The 23,860-nt window shown below is 51.8% G+C and overlaps 1 protein-coding gene across 4 annotated transcripts in view; it reads right to left on the bottom strand.

The window, feature by feature from the left end:
- Positions 1 to 23,342, bottom strand: part of ARHGAP17 (Rho GTPase activating protein 17) — an 88,984-nt gene extending 65,642 nt beyond the window's left edge. Inside the window, exon 1 of one of the 4 annotated variants that reach the window (XM_032961117.2) lies at positions 21,260 to 23,342. In XM_032961117.2, coding sequence (XP_032817008.2) covers positions 21,260 to 21,312 — 53 coding nt within the window. In that variant the 5' untranslated portion in view covers positions 21,313 to 23,342. The remainder of the gene's footprint in view (positions 1 to 21,259) is intronic. The other 3 variants (XM_032961118.2, XM_032961119.2, XM_032961121.2) reach the window with 3 other exon arrangements.
- Between the last annotated feature and the right edge of the window lie 518 nt (positions 23,343 to 23,860).

Here is a 23,860-nt window from a genome sequence, read left to right as displayed (position 1 = left end):
GTACGTTGAACTTCTTTCGCACCGTACGTAGCCAACCGTGCTCATCGGAGGCGCGGGGACAACGATCTCCAGCCTCCTCCCCTGCCACTCCGTACGTAAGATCGGCCAGGGCTTCACAACATACTTTCGCACACCCGGCACACAACATCCGGTATTCCTCGCGTTATGGCCGCGGGTTACTGGTTGCGCACTGCCGACTCCAGCCCACCAGTGACCTGGAAAATATTCAGCGATGTATCGAGCCCTGACAACGACAAAGCGACACACGAGGGGGGGGGGGGGTGAACCCACGGAAAGAGGCTATGCAGCATCGTGAAGGGGCCACGCGAATCCACAATGGGGACAAGTTGACCCACAAAGGGGACACGCGGATAACTCCAAGGGGACACGTGTCGTCGTGCCCCCCCCCCTCCCAAATCCCCCACCCTCCACTTGTGCATTGAACAATAGCGGTGCGAACTGCACTGCGTGGGACAATGGCCAATTCTCTGTGTGCCAGCCAGCCGGGCGCGTGCATACATTATTCATCAGACGGCTGCTGCGGGCAGGGGAGGGCAGTCGCAGGCGGTCGTAGGGTAGAAAATGTAAACAGGGGGCCGCTGACGAACGCGTCCCGGTTCACGATTCTTCTTCGCTCCGAACGAAAGGCGGCGAGACGTCACGGCCGTCGCCCGCGAACCGAGGGCCCGGGAGTGGGCCCCGCGCAAGTGAGGCCCACCGTTGATCCGCGCCGCGCGGACAAAGGGAGGCGCAAACGGCAAAAACATCTGCAAAATTACAGAACCGTTCAGGTTTCCGTTTTGCAAAAAAAAAAAAACACGCCTAAACCCCCGCCCCCCCCCGGCACGTGACTAGCTCCCACACAGCGGCTTTTGAGTATTACGGGGAACTTCAGGGAAAACGTGGAAAACGGCCGTCGGAGTTTAGGAGCCCCTAACCACAACACAACATCTTCCAACTTTAGCCCGATCTCTTCTCCTTAACTCCTAACTAATAACGTCACTCATGACCACTGTTAGAAATAATAGCCCACGGCCAAAGAACCCACAATGTGCTCCGATTTGATCAAATCTCGGAAGCTAAGCTGGTTTGAGCCTGGATAGTATTCGGATGGCTGCAATGCACAAGCCACGTGCTATAAGGCTGCAGCTGCGGGGGTTTCATGCAGCAAAATCCATTGTCCTGTGCCATTCTCGGAGGTCTACGCTCCCCGCCCCCCGCCTTAACCGACACACACTGACCAGCAATGGTGAAGTATGGTCAAATAGCTCCCACGACCCGCACGGCGATCGAGGCCCTCATCCAGCAGCGGATTGACAACAAGGGCTGTACAACCACCGCCCCAACATCTTGAACTAAAACTCTGCCATCTAAACTTAACCACACTGCCCAAAACTGCGTCAATTCTCAATCGTCACCAACTCCAAGCCCATAAATCATCCTCTTGTCCAACATCTAACTCAACACCCGACCACTGCATCACTCAGCAAGTACCCATGCGTCAAACAATTAACCACAAATTCAAGCGGCAAACCTTGGCCGCCGCTGGTCGCAGCAGGGCAGACGTAACAAACACAAAGGCCCCCCCCCATTGCCTTAACAAACTGTTGGGGGCGAGTTCCCTTAGTGAGCACCTAGACGTAACAGCACAGGCTACCCACAAGCGTGCGTTTTCATTGCATTCCCAGTCGAATCGGCCAACGGAAGGACCTCGTCGAGACAGGCATCAAAGAGCCGAAGAACTAAAGCACGTGGGGGGGGGGGGGGGAAGGCACGATGGGAATCAGCAACGAGCATCACCGTCCACCCACAAGCCACTCGGTGATTTTCTCAACCAACTTCCGATTCGTGGAAGAAAAAAAACACCACACCGGGACGAGGGCCTCGAAGGCGTAATTGCGCTCAGCATCCACCAAAAAGCTCCGGGACCGAGCAGCGTGGTTGCGCGCGGACACTCGAAATAGCCGCGCGGGTGAAGGAACAACTCGGCGAGTTTCCAACGCGGCGTTGAAAGGAGCCGTCAAGAGCAACAGCGCGGTTCAACAGCTGCCGCCACCGCCACAGCCGCTGCAGACAACACGATTAGGGCAGGAGGATTTATCCAGCCGCCACGGGGAGGGCTGACACACCTCTGAGCTCTGGCTGCCCGGGCCTACACAGAAGCAACCAATAATTCCCACTTCATCTGCGACGGAGACGAGGCCTCCGAGTCCGCGACGGGTAGCAGAGAGAGGACTTGGCTTGCCGCGGAGGGGTCAGGCGAGGCGTTTCCGAGGGAAACTTCGTGGGGGGGGGGGGGGGGGGGAGAAGTTCAATGAATTGCGGCAAAAGAAATCTCAACATTTCCAACCGCGTCGGCTAAAAACAAAGGGGAAAACGGAATAAATAAAATAAAAACGTCGTAATGAGAAGACGTACAACTAATTTAGATTGCGCGCACGCACGCACACACGCACGCCCTTTCGCCAACCCACTGCTGGATGATAGACTGCCTGCGCGCAGTCAAATCCGGGCTCAACATCTTACTTTTTTCCCCCCTCTAGCTCTAACCGGATACCTCTTCTCTCTCTCTCTCTATAAATAAGCGCCGTCACCGTTTCTTTAGAGAGCCTTGAGCTGCGGTGGCATTCAGGAGCTGTGTAAAGCCAGACTGTATTGTAACAGGGGTGGGTAGGGTTTTTCGTGTGTACCCATTTGCATCATTGTAAATTTCATCGAGTTGATCGACTGCATACTCAGTGGCCCTTTTCTTATAAACACTACACATGCACGAGAATAAGCTGGGATAGTTTAGCCAATTTTACGAAGCATGTTTACGTAAAACCAGGTTACAATGATGTCCCTTCTCACGCCGTTATGCACGATAACTCATCAAGCAGGTTGTTGTTATTATTTGTAATGTTATTGTCAAAAAGGTTGCATTCCATGTATTTAACTAGGAAGAGTAGAAGGTGCGGCCCTGCAATTGCTTCCTCACACACCAGTGCTGGCGGAAGGGCCTCCGCGAGGTCAGACTCTAGAGAGTACTTGGCCTACTCTTCCACATTCAACGGATGCGACGGAAGAGGTGGGCGTACCCACAGTTTACCCCACCACACCTATTTATTATGCTGGCTGGTGAGGATTTAAGAAACCTAAACACATTTTCCCCGTTGTTTGGAGAGGTGGATTCGAACCGGCGACTTCAGGGTCACAAGTACAGCGTGCTGATCATTCAAGGGCAGTTACAACTCTACTAACCTCTCAAGAAATCTATACGACAGTACTAAAATAACAACAAACGTATCACATACAGCATGAAAGCTGCATGCGACACTGCAGCAGTGGCGAGATGTTAACTCCCTCGCCTGGTATACAGGAAGTCGTGGGTTCGATCGCGACCCCGACGCCTGCATATTTGGAGTTTTCATGTTCTCTCCGTGACCACGTGGATTTTTCTCCGGGTCCTCCGATTTTTCCTTCCACATTTAGAATCAACGTGCCTTTTTTTTACTGCTATACATTCACACGCGATAAGCCACTTCGTCGAGCTATCATTTGTGATAGCCAGGGCGCTTCTGAAAAAGAGCTACACAGCTCAGTGGTAAAGTAAAAAAAACAGCTTAACAGTTTCAGTTGAGACTTTTGACCGTCTGAAGCGTCGCCGTTGCTCGTGGGCGCGAGTTTCGTTTGGGTATCGACCTCAGCGGTAGAGACAGGGGGCCCATCGGACTCCAGAGTACACGAAGACACGGACCGCGTGCACTTTGACTCGTATGCTCACCACGGCCGCCCCGTGCTTGTTTACTCAGCGTTCTGAGAAGAGATGGGCTTGGGAAGCCCTTAGTGCGTTTTTTTCCGTTCCTGGGGGGGGGGGGGGCTTCGTTTCTCACTCAATGTTTTCCAGGTTCACCGGTAGGGCTGGCTGACCAACGTGGGTGGCACGTGACCAGTAGCTACAGCTGCTGCGAGAGCCATACTGGATGTGGTGTGGTCAGTTGAGGAAATACATATTTATATAATTAAACCACACTTTGTGGCATTTACTGCTGACCAAATAAGCAACAGGTCAAGCCTCAAGGAAGCAAGTTCCATCTCCGGCACCGATCCAAGCTCTGATTTCGCGAGACTACGGGATAATGAACGGACGAATCCTAGTGGTCAGCTTGCAGCTCGCTCGACCACCAGGCTTGTCAGCTCTGAGTCACAAAAACGGGACATAATGGGAAAAAGATCTTCCAATTCCAGGTTAAGGGAGAACTGCATCCACATGCATCATCTTGAGCAGTGCATTTTTATTATTCGACTGACAAATTTCCCAGGACGGCAGCTACCCCAACACGGGGACAATTCTGTGGAAAGCAGGAGAGTTGGCAGCCCAATCAACGGGCGATGAAGGAGTTTACATGGCACGGCAACCCCAGCCTTGATAACCACGCGGCCAGGACGTTGCAGTAGCCTCGTTGCGGCTGGCACAAGCGGTTGTGCCACTGCCAAGTTGTGAGTGAAACCACCGTGCGACGATTTTCCCCGTCGTGACGGACAACGCCAACGCTTGCTCCCCCCTCTCTCCAAACAACCCTCCCCACCCGCCCTCCCCACCACCCCGTGTCACGGTCTTGCATCTGTTTGATACAAAGTAAAAAGTATTTTATTGAAGAAAAATATAAACCCCATCGTATAAGTGACCTTAACACTTAATGGTTTAGCATTTGAAAAAGATAACCCGAATACTTCAATCACAATAAAAAAACACTATTTTTTGCTTGTATTGTTGGTATTTTTTTGCATAAAAGAAGATCCTTGCCAATGACCAAGTCACCCGGGAATGCGCCCAATCTCGTCAGATATCAGAAGCTGAGCAGGGTTGAGCCTGGATAGCGCTTGCATGGGTGACCTCCATGCATAAGACAGGTCCTATGGGCTGTGGTTGCGGAGCTACGTTTCCAGCGGCAGAGGGAAAAGTGCGTAAAAAAGATTCATCGTTGTATTGCCCCCACGTCTATACGTCCCTCCTTCACCGACCCGGACTGACCAGCGTGGTGAAGTATGATCAAATAACCCACATGACCCAAATGGGCGTAGGGAGGATCTTATCCAGCGGCGGATTGACAAATGGACTGTACACGTACATAACGACCCTTGGCCGTGAGGATGGTTGTGTACGCTCCACACCCTGAAAGCCTACAACCTTGGGCCACCCTTGGAGCGTGGTTGAAACCGTTGGACACAACGATGGCCGAACGTCGACTCCGACGTTCACACTTTTACTGGGAAGCCGTGCGCCTTCCGTCTGCCCGAGTCGGCGCCAAGTCGCAGGCCGTTGGTGACGGCCGTGGCGGGTGGCGAGTTTGCCTCCCGTACAGGAGGGCGGCCGCAACAGTGGACGCGGCTCCTGACTGCGCCGCAAGGATGCACTGCACAGGAGAGCCAACCAATTCGCAGCGTCCGCCCCAGCTCGACTATTAAAGCAATTAACTCTTATTTTATTTTACCAGATAAAGCCCCACTGAGCTATGGAGCTATTTTTCAGAAGCAACCTGCCCATCACAAATAATAGCTCAACCAAGTGGCTTTTCGCGTGGACATTTATAGCAGCCGCATACTCGAAGCGCACGTTAATTTAAAATGTGGAGAGACTGACCGGAGGGCCCGGAGAAAATTCCACGCGGCCACGGGGAGAACATGCAAACTCCAAATATAAAGGCGTCAGGTTCGGGTTCGAACCCACGACCTCCCACATAGCAGGTAAAGTATATAACATCTCGCCACCGTGAGCAGCAATGCACACCTGTATTTGTGACCCTGAGAGCCAGCGGTGGAAAATTCTACATTGTTATAGTGGTGGTGGCCAAAAAATCTATCATCGTGAGAGATGGCAACCGCTTTGGGAAGCCTTCATCCAACAGTGGATTGTTTATGGCTGATGATGGTGTGTGGTGGCCGGTCTATTCTCTTGTTAACCTAGTCTATAAAGTTCCCCTGAGCAGAACTCTGTTCTGTCTCCACATATAAATACAATTATTTTGTTGTCCATCGGCCTATTGGCTTTCCAGACCGACATCATCCAGTAGCATTTCCATAAAGCGCTGCGAATTATATTGACCCTGGAGGGATGATCATCTGCAGTGACTGTAAAGCAGGATTCAAACTCGCAGATGATTCAGTCGAGTGGTGTTGGACCATGACCTTCCACAGCCAGACACTGTATCAGCTTCACCCAGTTGGAGCAAATCAATGCTCCTAGAGTCAAAATGTTGCTGATGATGATGACAACGACGTTAAACTGCACAAGTCAAAGCCGTGGGTCACAGAAACTGCTCTCGGTTAAAACATTCCTTCCATTGCAATGATTAGCCAGGCCGGTGAGTGCCAGAACGCAGCTGTAATGTCACGACAAGGTCAAGATTACACAAAAACACAAGAGACGATACATGCAGTCCTGAGCGCATTTTTTTGGGTAGAAATAAACTAAAGCAATTCACACCCGCTGAGTGCAGCATTTGCCATTACAAAAAGATGACATTTGGCACGCACACACACTTGTATCTGGGGATGCAAATGTGGGTCGGAAAGCCGTCCTCTTTGTCGAGTCGCGGTCATTGCACTTGGCAGGAAGAGGCCCAGATGGTGAGAAGGTTGCCCCGGGGGCTGCTTGCGAAAGGGGAAGAAGGTGACGGGGGAAAGAGAATGGTGCAAGCTTCAGGCAGGGCACGCCGGGGATGGGCCATGAGGTTAGAGTGACTGGTGATGCAATGAGGAGGAGGAGGAGGAGGCGGAAAGAATGCGGTGAAATGCAGAAACGCGCCGCGTAATGTAGCGCAGGATGCCCAGTCAACGTGGGGAAAAAAAACATCTTAAAATTAAAAGGCAACTGTAAACATTTAAAGCATGCCATTTCAGCCACCGGAGCCATCACAACAGTAACACGGAGTCTAATTCGCCATTATCATTAACTCGTCTCGTGACAAAAGGCACGGTGACAGGATGCTGGGCGAGTGGGCCAATGCTCGCCGGGAGGGGGTCTTGGGAGAACTGAATGCACTCGTGAAGTGCGTTCAGCGAGCATATCCCCACTGCCCACACTCGGTAGATGACAATGTACGTGTGCATGTAGAACCTCTTTCACACCGTACGTAGCCAACCATGCTAATCGGATGTGCGGGGGGGAAAGACAACAAACGCAACATAAAAAGCAGTTCTAAAGAAATCAGTTTTCAATCTAGATAATGATTTAAAAGTGCATAGCTCCGATGGCTTCTTAATATCGAGAGGAAGAGCATTCCAGACGCCCGCAGAAGCGCGACTGAAACCGCGCGATGCGATTAAATCGCAATGGCACCCATGAAACGCACCGCAGTGACGATTTAATTTCTGAACAATTTTGACAGAAACACCTCAGCCCCGTTTCATAGAGCCGTTTCGGATGTTTTAATACGAACATTTATCGTTCTAAACGTCTCTCGTGCAGTTTTTTGGTAGCGTCGTGAGAATGCACAAATTGCTCAATTATGATGGAGCCTCGGAACCAGAACTCGCTCCGTGACATCATTCTGTGGGGGCAGAATGATGACACATTTTTAAAACTTTAAAAAATATATATATATTTGTGGAGGTGGATGGGTGGCGCCGCTGTGATCCTGGATTTGAATCGAAGTTTTAAGCCGCCTGTGATTAAAATCGGGAATTCACGTGGCGTGAGTTGATGGGTCTCAGCCCGGTCACCAATGATCACGCAAAAAACCCCACCAAACACGTTAAATTCGACTTTCAACTTCATTTGGATAAATTATAGTTCTGAGAACTAAAAATATCGGTTTAACTGTCATGTGAAAACCCATTAATGTCATGTGGAGGTCAGGTGGGAGATTGCTTCCCCTTTTAACGTGTGTACCAGAGGTCACTTGGAAGGGGATCTAAGATATAGCTGTGTGATATGAGCTTATGTGGGGCCATTCTCGAACGTGAAGGATTTCTCACTGCTCTGCGCACTGGTTTTCTGTATGGTGACAGACAACCGGCTGTTGCAAAAATAAACCATTTTGTTTTATGCATCAATGCGAACGGACCGTCGCCCCCCTCGGCACGGAATTGCACGAAAAAACGCCACCCAGCTCGGCAACAAAGATCGCCCTCTTTTTCAGCCGGGAGCACAAACAGCTGGCCGCAGCCGGCACAGTGCCCCGCCACTGTGGCACAGGTGGGATGCAGCCGTGGACGAGGTTGGTGGGGGTGGCAGTGGCCGACGGAAAGGCTGACGGCACGGCAATTAAAACAAACGCCACTGATGGGAGACCGGTCGGAGAGCCAGACGGTCACAGGGGCGTGGTGGAGTGACGCCCCGTCGCAGCGCCGCACGCGAACCACATCCGATTTTCAGAGACGATGGCTCGAGTGTAAAACTGCTGACACGTATAGGTTGCTTCTGCATAATAAAGGATTTTGGTTGGGTTAGATCGCGTAAATATAAAAGTGTCACTAAACCCGCCACCACCTGAAACAGCCCATCAGTAAGGTTTGTCACGTAAACAAAACGTCCCAATTAGTTACTGCTTCAGCACACCGGTGTGTTGGAGAGTAAACCCACACACATTTACTATTCGAGTACCGTGACATTTCTTGTTGCTTCTGCGCCAAAGATACCGTCAACTCCGCAGCCGATGGTCACATCGACAACTGTCTCCACAGCGAGCCCTTTCGTCATTATCGCCACCAGGCATGATCTATCCACCGCCGGATCAAGTCCTCCGTACGCCGATATGACAGTCCATCTCGCTCCTGCACGTGGCATGATCTCGTCGCTCCATCTCCAAGATGGTTATCCTCTTGGGCACGTTGTCTCATTTGGCGGTCACTGCGTCACCGGTCTTGTTTCGCGGGCCCGTCATTCCTTCTGGCTCCGTCATGCGTCCGGCCCAATCCCGCTTACTTTTCTTCGATCCATGCCATGTCTTAAAACTATTCTTGCTCTCCGCTTCAATGGCTTACTCAATCAATCAATGAAATCGGTGATCCCTTAGCTAACCGAAAGAAAAACAAATTCCGCGAGCATCTGGGTCAATGTAATAAGGGTTACGAGCACTTATCACCGTGTCACACTCGCACCCCACTTGTGGCTTATATTTGCCCGCCGCACATCAATGCAGACAAGGGCACGTGACCGTCGGAGGCACAAGCGCCGCTGCCCCTCGCCGAGGTGGGCCTCTTCCGAGGGTTAGCGGTGACACCACCCGCCGCAGGCAGCGTCTCGCTACACCTTTACCCATCACTGTCAGGTGTCGGGTTTATTTGTGTCTGGAGCAGGGAGTATTAGCGGTTACCCGGAGGTACATTCATCAAAACACAAGTGGCGCTTACCCAGGGTCTAATTTCTCATTAAATATGTTCCAGGCCGCTGGTAGGCTGGAGTCGGTTACATGTGACGAGCAGTCACAGCCAAAACAAGACATGTACGAGATATGGTAGTGTGCCTGGTGGCAATATATTTTCTGGATCGCAGACCCAGACAGACCCAGCTGAAATGAACCACCCTGGATGAGGGGCCTCCCCCGCACTCCGTGGGTCACGGGGGTTATTTCACCGTATTTCACCATGCCAGTGCGTGCCGGTTGGTGGCGTGAACGCGGTGGGGGCCTACGTTCATCAAATTACAGGTGACCCCCCCCACCACCCAGCCAGTGTTCTTACCTCATTTGAATAACGGAACAGACTCAGAAGGATGAGGGCAAAAAGAAAACTGTCCTCTGTGAACTCAAGATGAGCGAGACGAGATAGCAAAACGTAATCTCTCGACGGACACAGCCATGCACGGCGCTTCTGTTGCCACCTCGTGGTTCTCCGCACTGGAGGAGCGCGGTGCGGGCGCGCCATTGCCCGCTCCGGGACCACGCGGTGCCGTGCATGCCGACCGCCGTCAGCATTCACCACCGTCAGTCATGCTCTATCTACTGCTGACTGAAGGCCTCCACCCCCCTCACCCCCCACCAAAGCCGTCGCCATCTCACACGGCCTGTGTCTACCACGCAAACCGGCTACCTCCTGCACGCGAGCCGAGGCCATCGCTCCCTACTGGTGAATTCCCATTGACGCTTACTGTAACAATTATTATTTCTAGGAATTTCAGTCAGGCTCTGTCGCCGCTACCGACGGTCGTATTGCGACGTTCACGTATTATTCCACCGAGTATTGCGATACCTGCTGTCGTGATCCATATCCCCCTCAGAAGAGGGTTTGAGTCTACATGGGCTCTCATTCCGTGTTATACATAATGATTACTGCAGTACAGCACTTACTCATCGGTGTATCTGACCTGCTTCGACACATGGATCACGAGCATTGACATCAATGAAGAGAATGAAGAAAGATCTGCCGATAAAGTGTGTGAAACAAACACGGAGAGGTGGGTGTCTTGAATTACAACCGACAGACGGCAAGAGGAACACAGACGAGAGAACGCGTGTAATTCAGAACAACTATAGTGGCTGCAGAAAAAAAAGTAAGCTGGCGTGGGCAGGACGCGCCACGGCTAGATGGTGATTGAGAGCCCAACGACAGAGTATCGAGTGGCCAGCCGAGGCAGCGAACGCGTCCGAGCGGATGGTCCACCGCGCAGGTAGATGGATTGCTGGATCGCGTGACCGCGAGAGACGATGACAACTTTGCGAAGGTGGCTTTCGTCCGGCGGTGGAGCGATCACGGCGAAACGACAAATAACGCCGAAGTAAAGAAACGAAACTCAAAATAGCTGCCCGAGAGCGGCGTGAATTAAAAATGGGGGAGAAGGTAACGTTGACACCGTCCAAACATGAAAGCGAGACGTATCCTGTGTGTGCGCGTGTGTGCTTCTGTTTACACACGCGTGGGTTTAGGTGTCCGGTGAACACAACATGTTCGATTGGTCGCACCCGCATGAGGGAGGCTCCTGTTATGGTGGTGGTCGTGGTGGTGATGATGGTGATGATGATAATTCAGACAGTTCTCCACTTGACTCCACCTTTTATTTTCGTGGTTTCAGCCTGACAACGATTACAACGAATCGATTGGCCGAGTGACTGGAACCGTAGAGTTCGTGTGAATTTATGCTCAGTGGAAACCTGTTAAAAATTACTTTGGAAGGGCCACGAACGGCGATGTACTATTCCGAACATGGGGGGGGGGGGGTGGTTGTCTCAATATTTTAAAATAAAAATTTAGATTCATTCACAATAATTTTTTTTGGGTCGCAGCGCGTGAGTACAATGCCAACGGACGTTGTACACTACCCTCCACCCGGCACGGCTAATTCAATAAAGTTGTCACGTGACAACTTCATTTTATTTGGACAAAAACATCAATTATGAATCATAATATTGCTTTCGAAAGCCTACGTGTTAAATTTCCGAACACATTTTTTGTTCAAATGAGGCCACAGTTTAAAACCTGCGGTGAAATAACGGGGACGTGTATCTATGGGACCAAGGAGTAGACACACGCATTTATGTTTTACAGGGAAGGCAGTGACGGGGAAGGCGACCATGGGCCACGAAGGGACACAGTGGGATGGCAAGTTGTGACCGAAGACATCGTAGAGGAAAGACTCAAGTCAGTCATCGGCAGAGTAGAAGAGAAATCTACAGGGCTCCAACGGTGCAAGAGTCGCCATTGCACTGAGATGGATTCCAGGAGGAGTGACTTCCCACCTTGACGGAATGGATAATGAGGAGCCCATTCCGGGCTCACGCATGCACCTGGCACCTACCTAGCAGGGCGTGAGACGTATAGAGGGCGGGCAGTGCCACAGGCAGCACCGACCACAGTCAAGATTTCTATTTATACAGCGGGGTCAAAATGCATCTCAAGACGTTTTAAACACGTGAAACCAAACTCTACGGTAGGAGGCAAGTTGGGGAGTGATTCACAACAGAATAGAGAAAGAGCAGTGCCACACACTTCTACATCAAAGAAAAAGGTAAAATTCCCCCATATAGCCATAACAGACTGTTTGGGGCAAGTGCTGCTAGCAAGCACCAATGAAGGCCGGCACGGTACACAAGAGGGTGGGTGGCCAACACCACGCCAGACCGCCTTTGTCTCCTAAGTGGCGATATTTACACGCCGCACCAGGTACTCAGGAGGCCGAGTCGACCTAGGAGAGGCCCAGTACCGGTTCAAAAATCATCACCGGTGTTGGCCATGAGCGGAAATAGAACTCGGGTCGCTGCATTAGGAGCGCAGCGCGCTAACCACACGACACCGCACAAATTCACACACCCTGCCTAATCACAGACCCGGGTGCCGATTCGCCCACTCTTTTATCAAAGCAGCTCGTTAGAACGTTTGGAAATCGTGCCGTTCTAAATAGCGCAAGCCGATGATCACGCGGACGCTGCGCACCGCAGACGGCGCGCGGTAGACGTCCCATCGGCAGGGGAGGGCAACCGCAAGCGAGAGAGAGAGAGAGAGAGCTGCAAAATCCCAAAATTTTTTTATGGCGAAACATTAACGAGGCGAGCCCCGTGCGCGAGTATGCGCGCGGTGGAGGGGGTGGCGACGCTGCGTAACACGCGGGGTGGGCCCTGCTGCGGTAATTGCCGCCATTTCCTCGACACCGAGTTGTTTGCCAAGCTCAAGAGCCACGTTTCTCCTTGAACTCGCACCTGCGTATTACGAGGGTTAGTGCTCCAGCACGCACCGCATGGGCCCTCGATCCATTACAGACGGCCGCGTCGCAGGAAAGCCGACGGCCCGGGGACTCCCTCCCGACCTCAACATTTTGAGTTCACAACTGCGAGGCGTCAATCACTCTTGCACGCTCCCTTTCCAAGAATCTATCTTCGTCGCGACCGACAAATATTCCACCCCCCTCCCCCCTCGCGTATTGTTCAGCGGAACGAATAACGCGATCCCGCTCCGTTGGCGCGTCCACAGCTCGGCAGGCGCGATCCTTCCAGACCGCTTGCCGCGTGTGTCCGGCAAAGCGCCCTGGGGAAGGGGGGGGGGAGACCGCGGAACGATTAGCGGCACGAGGGGGGAATGGAACGTTTGTCTACACGGGTGATGTCACCCACGGCATGCGGGTTATGAATGACAAACCGGCCGGTGCCAGGTGTGGACCGCAGAGACAGGGGAGAGGAGTGCGACGCGGGAGGGACGCGGGGCCCTTGGCGAGAGTCGGGGCGACAACAACGGTGCTTGATCCTCCGGCTGCCATCCAACAAGGCCCTCCACCCCCGTCCCCTGCCACGCGCGTCGGTATCAAAGTGGCGAGTAGGTCTGCGATAAGCTGTGACACAAATCCCGATGACATTAGCAGGCTAAGGCCGGGAAGAGCACGCATCCCCCGCAGAAACTCCCTCCCCCCTCCATCCACTCCCACCTCCAGCGCACAGCTGTCCCGGCTGGCAGAGCCACGGTTCACCCAGCATCGTGGTGGCACCGTGGGGTTGAGGCGTCGAACACAGCCACAAGGAAAAATGTTGTTCCTGCTGTGGACTTTATACATTTTTTTCTTTCTTCCTATAACGCAACAGTTTGATTTTTAAAATGTGGCAGAACGTATTTACAAGCAAAAGTCGGAGCGTCTCCCCCGCTTCCAAACAAGTGTGGCGCTAGGCGGGGCTCTGTGCTGGAAATTACACATTCCTGGGGGCCTAGAGCAGTCGCTACACGGGACAACCACCGGTGACTCCCCACAAACTGGAATGCATTTCAATAGACCTCAATTCAAATGCATGGGCTGGGTGGACTCCTGACCAGGACCGTGACATATTTAGTCATATTCAGAATCAGAATCTTTATTTAGACAATGAAGAAAGTTACAAAAACCACAAAAACAATACAAAAATCTATACGAGTGCAAAGTAAAGGTAAGCTAAGCAAGTGTCTACATATGAACAAATATTACGTCTTCTACCTCTCTGAAGCTGCCACAAGCGTACATCACTGTGTACACAGTTCATCGTAATGTCATGTACGTAAATGTGTGCCGGAGGTATTCCCACCTCTTCCAAGACGTCTGGCCAGTGCGGAAGAGCAGGACAAGAGGGGCTCTCTCAGGAGCTTCCTCTGGCTGAGGCTCCCTTCTTCCAGCAGTGGCCTGAACAAGCAATTGCTGGGCTGCACCTTTAGCCCTCCACACAGCATGAGCGGAAGGGCTGTCCAGGATGGACGCCGGAGCTGCCAGCTCTTCCTTTACAGTGCGGTGCTGAAACCATGGAGGTCCACGCCAAAAAGAGAGACCTTGCACGGATACAATGTCCAATCATCTCCACACTTGGGGAATCTTCTTCCGTTGTCATTTTTTTCACAGAACAGAAACTGGTACCGTTTCCCGATTTCTGTAACCGTTTGGCCAGTGGCCAACACTTCCCCGCACATACTACCCACCAGCATGTGCAATTTCCCAACAAGGAGCATCAACCACCACACAAACTCCGGTCATCCTTGCAACAGCGGCTTTTGGCTAGCCATCGAACAAAGACAGTCACCGTATAAGAATGTTTTACCCTTTCTGACAATAAAAGGAAGGAATGTCTGCATTAACCATATATACTTGTGGTGAACATGCAAAAAAAAATGCTCTGGTAGTATATGATGCATTGTCTTTGAAACTGATTGGTCCAAACCAGAGACAGCTTTCTTTAGAGCCTAGTCTTAAAGTGTTAGACCAGAGGACGCAAAAAGGCGAACAGGACAAAGACAATGCCACTATCAGGAGATTGAGAGCTCAGGGTGAGCAGCTACATCATGGGACCTCCCTTGCCAGTATCAAAATATAATAATAGGTTTTACCCTTTCTGGCACTTTTCCGTGTAAATACGGTGATTGTCCTGTGTAGCGACTGCTCTAGGCCCCCAGGAATGTGTAGTTTCCAGCACAGAGCCCCGCCTAGCGCCGCACTTGTTAGGAAGTGGGGGAGACGCTCCGACTTTTGCTTGTAAATACGTTCTGGCACACTTGAAAATCAAACTGTGCGTTACAGGAAGAAAGAAAAAAGTCCACAGCAGGAACAACATTTTTCCATGTGGCTGTGGTTGACGCCTCAACCAGCAGCGCAGATTGTGTCCAAGCCCCTGCGTTGCCACCACGATGCTGGGTACACCGTGGCTCTGCCAGCCGGGACAGCTGTGCGCTGGGGGTGGGAGTGGATGGGGGGGGGGGGGGAGTTTCTGCAGGGGATTCGTGCCCTTCCCGGCCTTAGCCTGCTAATGTCATCGGGATTTGTGTGACAGCTTATCGCAGACCTACTCGCCACTTTGATTCCGATGCGTGCGGTAGGGGACGGGGGAGGAGGGCCTTGTTGGATGGCAGCCGGAGGATCAAGCACCGTCGTTGTGTCGCCCCAACTCTCGCCACGGCCCCACACTCCTCTCCCCTGTCTCTGCGGTCCACACCTGGCACCGGCCACAAATATTCACTCAAAAGATGAGAATAGCCGACTCGGGAGAAGACGAGTACAGCAGGATGCACGGTCCAATCCCCCAGTTCGTTGCGTGGATTCCTAGAATTTCATTTCTCTTCAGGGGGACCCGACCAGGCTGCCCAATGTTTGTACTCTTGCAACTTGGTTGGGAAATGCAATGAAATGCTTCTGAAAAAAAAGCTATTTACATTCGGTGTCAGAGAGGTGCATCGTAGATGTAGAAAAGTTGAAAACGTTGAGAGCATTTGATCGGTGCTTCCCACTCGCACGGCTACATTACCGTATTATCCATGAGCTATTACATGATTAAATAGTTCTAACTGCCAACTGCAATGTAACACATGGAATGTCGTTTTACCCCTCATGCAAGGTCCGTGAACGACTCGAAAATATTAACGCCCTAATGCAACACGGGAAAAATGAAGAAAGGGGCTCGGTAGTCATCTCATTACGGAAGCGATCGCAATTTCATTTGTCTCCGTTGTTGCCCACATGCAGGAGGTAAACTCTCCCGTCAGCCTGTGCTGTTGCAGGCAACGGCATTTCCTCCTGCTTTGCATAGCTCTTGAGTCTCTTTTTATTTCGAGCAGGTATCCACCGGTTTGACCAGGCTGTGGAGGGTCGAGAAAAAACCCAAACCTTACGCGAGCAGGAAAATGTTCCGGCTGCCATCCAAGCCGTAGCGCTTGCAATCTGCCTCGGTGCAAAAAAATCCTCCCCGCTCTCAACCAGGGAGGGGATGGACACAAACCTCACTTTGTGGTGCACAAATCCACAACCGCACGACACCGCGTCCTGGGACGACACACCTTCGGTGGATTTATTATCTGTGCGCGCGCGCGCGAGGCACGCCGTCACTCAGCGGGACACGTCAACGGCCAGTGCGTGGGTGAGACCAGACAACCCCCCCCCCCTGGCCTTCCACTCGTTTTGCACAAGAGGACTTTAAGTTTGAGACTGAGTTTATTGTTGTGATTGTCGCACGGACGATGGTCCCGTTCGGCCAGCTGCCCGGCCATTTTCAAAGGGGGGATCCGTGGTGCGTGACCACAGTGACAACAAATTCAAGGCAAGAAAACAAAAGCCGGCAGTGTTTACCCAATTAAGGCGCTTTCATATTTAACAATGACATTTTACAGGAAAAGGAGGCTGCTAAAATAATAATATTATGATAATCATCGCTTATCTAGCCAGGAAAGCCACACTGCATTCAGGAGGGTCCTGCATCGGGATGTTAGACCAACACCGATCGGCATGCATATGGTGTTTAGCTACGAGAAGAAACTGGAGAACACGGCGAAAACCCATGTCCAACAGGCGGAGAGACACACGTGTTACCACTGCCGTCACAATAACCACAACAGATGTGTGGATGTGAAAAACAAAAAAAGTCGTAACGCAGAGAGAGCATCAGCGACTCCTTTCGCGATGAACAATTACAGCGCCCACAATGGGACCGTATCCTCACCGCCTCCAGCACTTGTCCACTGCACCTGTGTGTGTGTGTGCGCGCCCCTGTGTACAAACAACGCTGCTCTAAGTCTCACGAGTGGGAACGCTGCTGGCTGCTGGGCAAACAACCTCATCTTGCTGAAGCGAGCCACGGGGAAGGGTGAAATGAAACGAGTCGGGAGGGGAAGAGGAAGCGCCGAAGCCAGCTCGGCAATCCCGAGCGTCGGCACAGCTGCGTCGCTCGAAAACAATAACTGCCTCGCAGGAAACGCACAATGCGCAGCATTCAAATTAAAAGACGCTACACTAACATACAACAGAGGCGAGGAGAGAGAGAGAGATCGGCAGATCAAGTGGCACCCAGAGGTCGGCGAACAAGACATCTCGCCTGGTATGGAGGAGGGCGTGGGTTCCATCTCGACCCTTTTGCCTGCTGAATATTTAGAGTTTGCGTTTTCTTCCCGTGGTAGCGTAAAATGTTTCTCTGGGTCCTCAGATTTTCCTTCCACATTTAGAAATGCGCGTTTTACACAGCAGAGTTCTTCACTAATTTTCACAATGGGGGCCACTTTCGCCGATAAGACATCAGTGCGAGGGCCGCCACACGTTTGAAACCTTTGTCTTTGACAGCATGGTGGGGGTGTTTTCACATTTGACCATTGTCGCACGTCTGGGACCGCACTAAAGGCCACCAGGGACCTCCAATGGCCCACGGGCCTTGCAATGAAGAGCACTGTTATACATTATCTTGGCGCTATGGCAGCGAATCGGAGACATCCGTGCAGGATTGACCAACCTGGTTGGTTTGTGAAGGGAAACTCACTTCTGGGAGACTCGGTCAGGGTGGATCAATGGAACACGTGGACATCACCTCCAGAATATCCCTTCCTCTGCAATTGTTCATCCAATTCAATTATCCAAATTCGAGAACATTTTTCAGCAATTGGATATTTGGTCAATATTAGGTACATTGTATGTGTTTTTTTTGCTATGGGAGGAAACCGGAGAGCTCAGAGGAAACCGATGCAGGACCGAGGAGAAAATTTCCATGGGATAAGCCAGTTTACTGAGCTGTTATTTATGGCCAGGTCGCTTCTGAAAACGAGCTCAGTGGGCTTTACCTGGTAAAATAAAAAAATAGACTTAAAGCCTGATGGCGTGACACCGGAGGAAGATTTGAGGACCCGTGTCAACGGTGCAACAGCAGCTGACAGACCGCGCACAAGGAAGCAGGGGGTGGCGGTGTGGTCGCATTAATGGCCTTGATGACATCTTGACTCTCTCACAAGCGATAATTATTATTGTTGTTTAGTACGGGGGATTATTACACCGATACCACTCGGCTAATGCATTCGCGCACTGCGCTATGGACCCAGCCACCCAAGATGGATTCACAACTACGCCTAACAAAAGTGGCGAGTAACCGGTGCTGGGCTTCCCCTGAACCAGGCCGCACTGACCAGCATGGTGAAGTATGGTCAAGCAACCTCCGTTACTTGCACGGTGTGCCAACTCATCCAGCAGCGGATTGACAAAGGCTGAATCTTGTACTCTGCATCAGTGATATATACCGAACGCCCGTGTTGAGTGTACAAAGGACCTGGGCGCACCATCACAGGTGTTACGCAAGGCTCAGGCATTCACCGCAGCGGCGATCTCGATGCAAAAATCGACCCCAAGGCCGTGTGGTCCCACTCAGCCAACAGCATCACACGTGCACTCAACGCTCAGCCATTACAGACGAGAGAGATAGAGGTGGGGGGGGGGGTCATCTCCTCTCCAAGGATCATGCAATGTCCTCTTCCTGGGGAGACCCCCATCATGAACCCCACAACAAATGTCACCGGGGTCTGGCCTGAGAGACCCGGGGAACGAAAAAAACCCTTAAACCCCCACAATCTCAATGGTGTCAGGAACAGAGTGCCCCTGAAACGGCGTGACATCATTACCTCGTCGTGAATCACGATGGACGTAAAAATCTAATGACTGTGGTGCAGTGTGTGAGCGCGCGCGTGTGTGTGTGTGCGGTGTGTGTTGTGGTGCGCAGAGCGCGTCATTGACAGCGGGGATGGGGGGACGTGGTGGGGATGGGGGACGTGGTGGGGATGGGGGACGTGATGGGGATGGGTGACGTGGTGGGGATGGGGGACGTGGTGGGGATGGGGGACGTGGTGGGGATGGGGGACGTGGTGGGGATGGGGGACGTGGTGGGGATGGAGGCCGCCTGTGCCCATCAGCAGGCAGGCGCGTTAATTCACATCGCTGCTCGGAAATGACCGCGCGCGCGCACGCACCTCGCCGCCGCGGGAAGCGGTTAAACCCCCAATGGGTTACCGTACTAATGCCCTGAGCCACCGATACAAAGAGGGAGCCTCATGCTTACGATGCATTTACAATGTATTAATCACGCGACACCCGGCATGAACCCAGCCACCGCGCGACGCGCGCTGTGCCATTATGGAGCGGAGCGCGCATCCGCAGATAAAACAGCCACACTGCTCCATCAAATGACACCGACAAATCTGCACATGCATCACATTCCATGCTCATCCCTTCACGTCCCTATTTTGTTGCATATTTTCGATTGCATTAACAACCCTATACAACCATCTTATTATCACCATATGCCTGTACATCCATTACATCCCATGAACATCCCTGCACACCCATCCCATTACATATACAGCTCTCTACAATCCAGCTCATCCCATGCACATCCGTGTACATCCTTCTCATGACACACACATTTCTATACATCTATCCCATCATCACATCCCTGTACAAAGACAAGACAAAGACCCCCCGTGTAGCCTTGAAATAATGTTGGGGCAAGTGCTGTTAGCGAGCGCCTATGGAGGCCGGCTCGTCACACGAGGTGGGGGACCAGCACCACGCCCGACCGCTTTTGTCTCCCCAGTGGCGATGTTTTACACACCGCATCAAGTATTCAATTGAGGCCGAGCCGACCTAGGGGAGGCCGAGGACCGGTTCAGATAATCGTCACCGGTGTTGGTCGTGAGCGGGAATCGAACTGGGGTCACTGGGTTCGTAGCAGAGCGTAGCGCTAACCGCTACACGACTTCTCCCTGTACATCCACACCATCACATACATCAATGCCAATGCACGCACGTAACTATAAATCAACCCAATCGCAATAAAATCCATAAACAATCCTCACATCCTACACACATCCCGACACTCGTCGCATGGGATCCATGTCTGTGTTACACCAATCCCATGGCATGAAAACATTCCTTTACAACCAGGGCATCATCCCCGTGCATCAACTCCATACATCACATCCCTACTCTCCCATTCCTGCTCGCACCATCCCATCATCACGTCCCACCCCGACCGTGACTCGAGCTGTCTGGGCCACTGTCCAGCCATCACCGTGCACCACGCATTAATACACAACACAACTCATTAATACACAACACAACTCATCTATCCCAACCTTCCCAGTGGCACGCACTACACCCCCGCAGTACAATGCCAGAGGGAGCACTGGGGGATGGGGTAGGGCGGGATATGATCAGGTTTTATTCATCACAAGGAGGTAATCAACAGCTGGGGGGGGAGGGGGAGTGTAATCACACACAGCCGGTCAACACAGGCCACACCACGGGCCAGGACGGGGCCTCGTTACCCGGGAGCAGAGCCAGGGGCAGGACCTGAACCATTCCCCAAACCCTCGGGACTCTCTCTGTGCCATACGAATCCGATTCGTCTCGATCGGATCCACTACCATATCCATCTCCTCAAGAATCCACCCGACTCCATCATGACCCGATATCTGATCCGACCCATCCAGGTCCTAAAGAAACAAGATCCCACTTGTCCCATACGGACCCGGACCCAGCAATTCCACGCAGACCAGATCAGACCTCACTCCAACTCTATTGCACCCAATCTCATGGAATCCGTACAGACCAGATCGGAGCTCACTTCAACTCTATTGGACTCGATCGGGAATATATTCCATACAGCCCAGATCAGAGCTCACTCCATCTCCACTGGATCCGATATCACACATTTCATACAGACCAGACTAGAGCTCACTCCATCTCCACTTGATCCGATATCACACATTTCATACAGACCAGACTAGAGCTCACTCCATCTCGACTGGATCCGATATCACATTCCATATATACCAGATAACAGCTCAGTGCATCTCCACTGGATCCGATATCACACATTCTATACAGATCAGATCAGAGCTCACTCCATCGCCACTGGATCCGATATCACAACATTCCATTCAGACCAGATCAGAGCTCACTGCATCTCCACTTGACCCGATATCACAACATTCCATTCAGACCAAATCAGAGCTCACGGATCCATCCCGACCGCACCGAACGCCGGCCGTGTTCACCAAAACCCCGTTCACGACCGCACCGCCCAAGCCGCGAGTCACTCGCCTGCCGACCGTCTGACTGGCCAGTTGTCGCATGCGGTTGAATTGCTTCTTCATGTTTCCCCGCCGCCCGTGGCCGAGGCCCTGAGAAGCGATGGTTCCTCCCGGGATGGAGCCGGGCTCAGAGCCCAGCCGCCGCGCCGTCAAACTGCCCGCGCTCGGCCCCGGACTCGAACCGGCATAATCCTCCGTCTCACGTCGTGGACGGGAGCGCGGGCTGCTTCCACGCGGCTGAAATCCGTTCCCCCCCCCCCACCCTCCTCTTCTCTTCACTGCCTCAACTCCTCCTCTTCGCAGTCCCCGCTCCTCCTCTTCCTCACCACCGCCTCTCAACACGCAGACAACTGCCTTTATCTCCTCTTCACAATAACCTCATCCTCGGTACAGCCTCCTCTCCTCCTCCACCTCCTTCTTCGCGGTCCTTGCACCAGACGCGCACAACCTCGACTACTGCTCCTCTGCCCGTGCTGCAGAGTGAGCGAGGAGGAGGAGGGAGTGGGGGAGGAGGGAGGCTTAGCTTCGCTTCCCTATGGCGGAGTGAGAGAGAGAGAGAGGGGGCATCACACAGCCACCTCTACTGCTGATGCTGTGTTTTGTGCGGTTACCACCCTCCCTGCTTCTCTATCTGCTGTAATCTCCGGGTTTTTTTTATTTCGAGTGTAAATCGTTTCGCTGCTCCTGTAGGTTAGCTCTGGCAGCTCATGAGGGTAACAGCCCTGTTTGTGTGTTTTTATTGTGATGATTTTTGTATGTTAACGTCGCTGCCGGCTTTCGGGAAGGGCAAACACGTTCAGAATGTATCTTCACCATTGTTTGTGGGGATTCAGTGATCCACCTTCATCTGAAGATTGTGAAATATGGCGACCTGGTTCGGGGGAAGCCCTTTATCTAGCAGTGGATTGACCGTGGCTGATGCTGCTGATGGTGGTAGCTGCATCGGCGTACGAGGAGGAGGAGCGAAGCGTGGGTGATGGATTGTGGCTCTCTGGCTCATACCCTGGGCTGGGTAGGGAAGTGCCCTTTTGTTTTCATTGCTCACATGGTGCCGTATTTATTTACGTCCTCGGCTACATCATATAACCTGGCTCACGAAGCACATATTTTTTTAACCACAAAAATATATAAATATCAGCTTTATCTGGAAAACATCGACCAACAACATCGTGCGCTCATCCAAAAGTGGTGAGTCACTAGCAGCTGTGAGCTCCCTCTCTCTCGTGTAATGCAGTGGTCAGTAGAATCACTACTACAACAAGAAACCTGCGGCTCTTAGCGGATATGGAGACGTGTACAGTATATAAAGAACTGACGCGTCAAGGGCTTTTTTCACGTTCGCGTATTTGTTATGGTTTTGTTTGATGTCACATACCGCCCCAACTCAACCCCTTGAGAGACATTTTACGAGCGTGACATGTTTGCATGACCTGACCTTAGCTTATTGTCTGCATATCGTAACGTGATGCTTTTGTAAAGTTACCAGTCGAAATTTAAGCCACCGTCGTCCGAGGTTCATGAATGCCACGTGCACGGCCGTTGTGAGAAGTCCGGACAAGAATAACTGGATTTGTGATTTCCCGCACAAAGGCATTTGTTTAATCCTGCAGTGAACATTTATATTAACCTGTCACTTGATGGAGACATGTGGTTATAACCTGAGACTGTGCTTTCTACAAGTGGGTCCAGCACTGGCCTTGATAGACCCCCCCCATCCCCACACACGACTTTAACCGTGGTAACTGGCAGTTATATTTAGGGCTACTCGTTGCTTTGACGCTGACCCCCAACCCGACAGGCAAACCCGGGCCAACACTAGGGCCGGTTGCCCTTACCTTGTGTTTTACTCCAGCATAACAGAGTTTTGCCCTGCTCTCGACGCAATGCGTTTACCTGGGTCATTGTTATACATTGGGTCATTCCCTAATCTGACCCGAGTGACGCAATGTTAACCCAATTTCATGGCTATGCACTATGAAATGAAAGGAAAGTAAAACTATTTTTTTTGTATTTTACCAGGTAAGACCCACTGAGCTATATATATATAACTTTTTCAGAAGCGACCTGGCCACAAATAATAACTCGACGAAGTGGAATAGGGCCGTCCATAAAGGACGTCACGCGATTTTGGACGATTTTGACCCCCCCCACCTCGTCACACGACATCACAAAAAGTCAGACCCCCCCTCAAATATGACATCACAAAGCTCTGCCCCCCCCCAAAAAAATAAAACATGCTTCAAATCGCTTTAAACTATTGTCATTGTAGTGCGTATTTAATGTGGCGCTGTACTCTGATGTAGGAGAAAACATTTATTAAAAAGTCTATTTAATTAAGTAGAACGTGTTGTCTATATTTAAAGTTGCGCATTTTTACGTGACGTCACATTTCTAACCCCCCCCCCCCCTCGTCACACATCGTTACAAATGTCTGACCCTCCCCCCAGGTGCATGACGTCATTTATGGACGGCCCCATATGGTGTGGAAACTTGAAGCGGCCAAATATTCTGAACGCACGTTGACTCTAAATGTGGAGGGGAAAACCGGAGGACCCGAATAAAAATCCACGCGACCACGGAAAGACCATGCCAACCCCAGATATACAAGCGT

Source organism: Petromyzon marinus, chromosome 26 (assembly GCF_048934315.1).
Source record: "Petromyzon marinus isolate PM22_M1 ecotype Great Lakes invasive population chromosome 26, UKy_Petmar_22M1.pri1.0, whole genome shotgun sequence".
Classification (NCBI taxonomy): Eukaryota; Metazoa; Chordata; class Hyperoartia; order Petromyzontiformes; family Petromyzontidae; genus Petromyzon; species Petromyzon marinus.
Note: the sequence above shows the minus strand (reverse complement) of the source record. Positions and strands in the feature narration are given on the sequence as shown.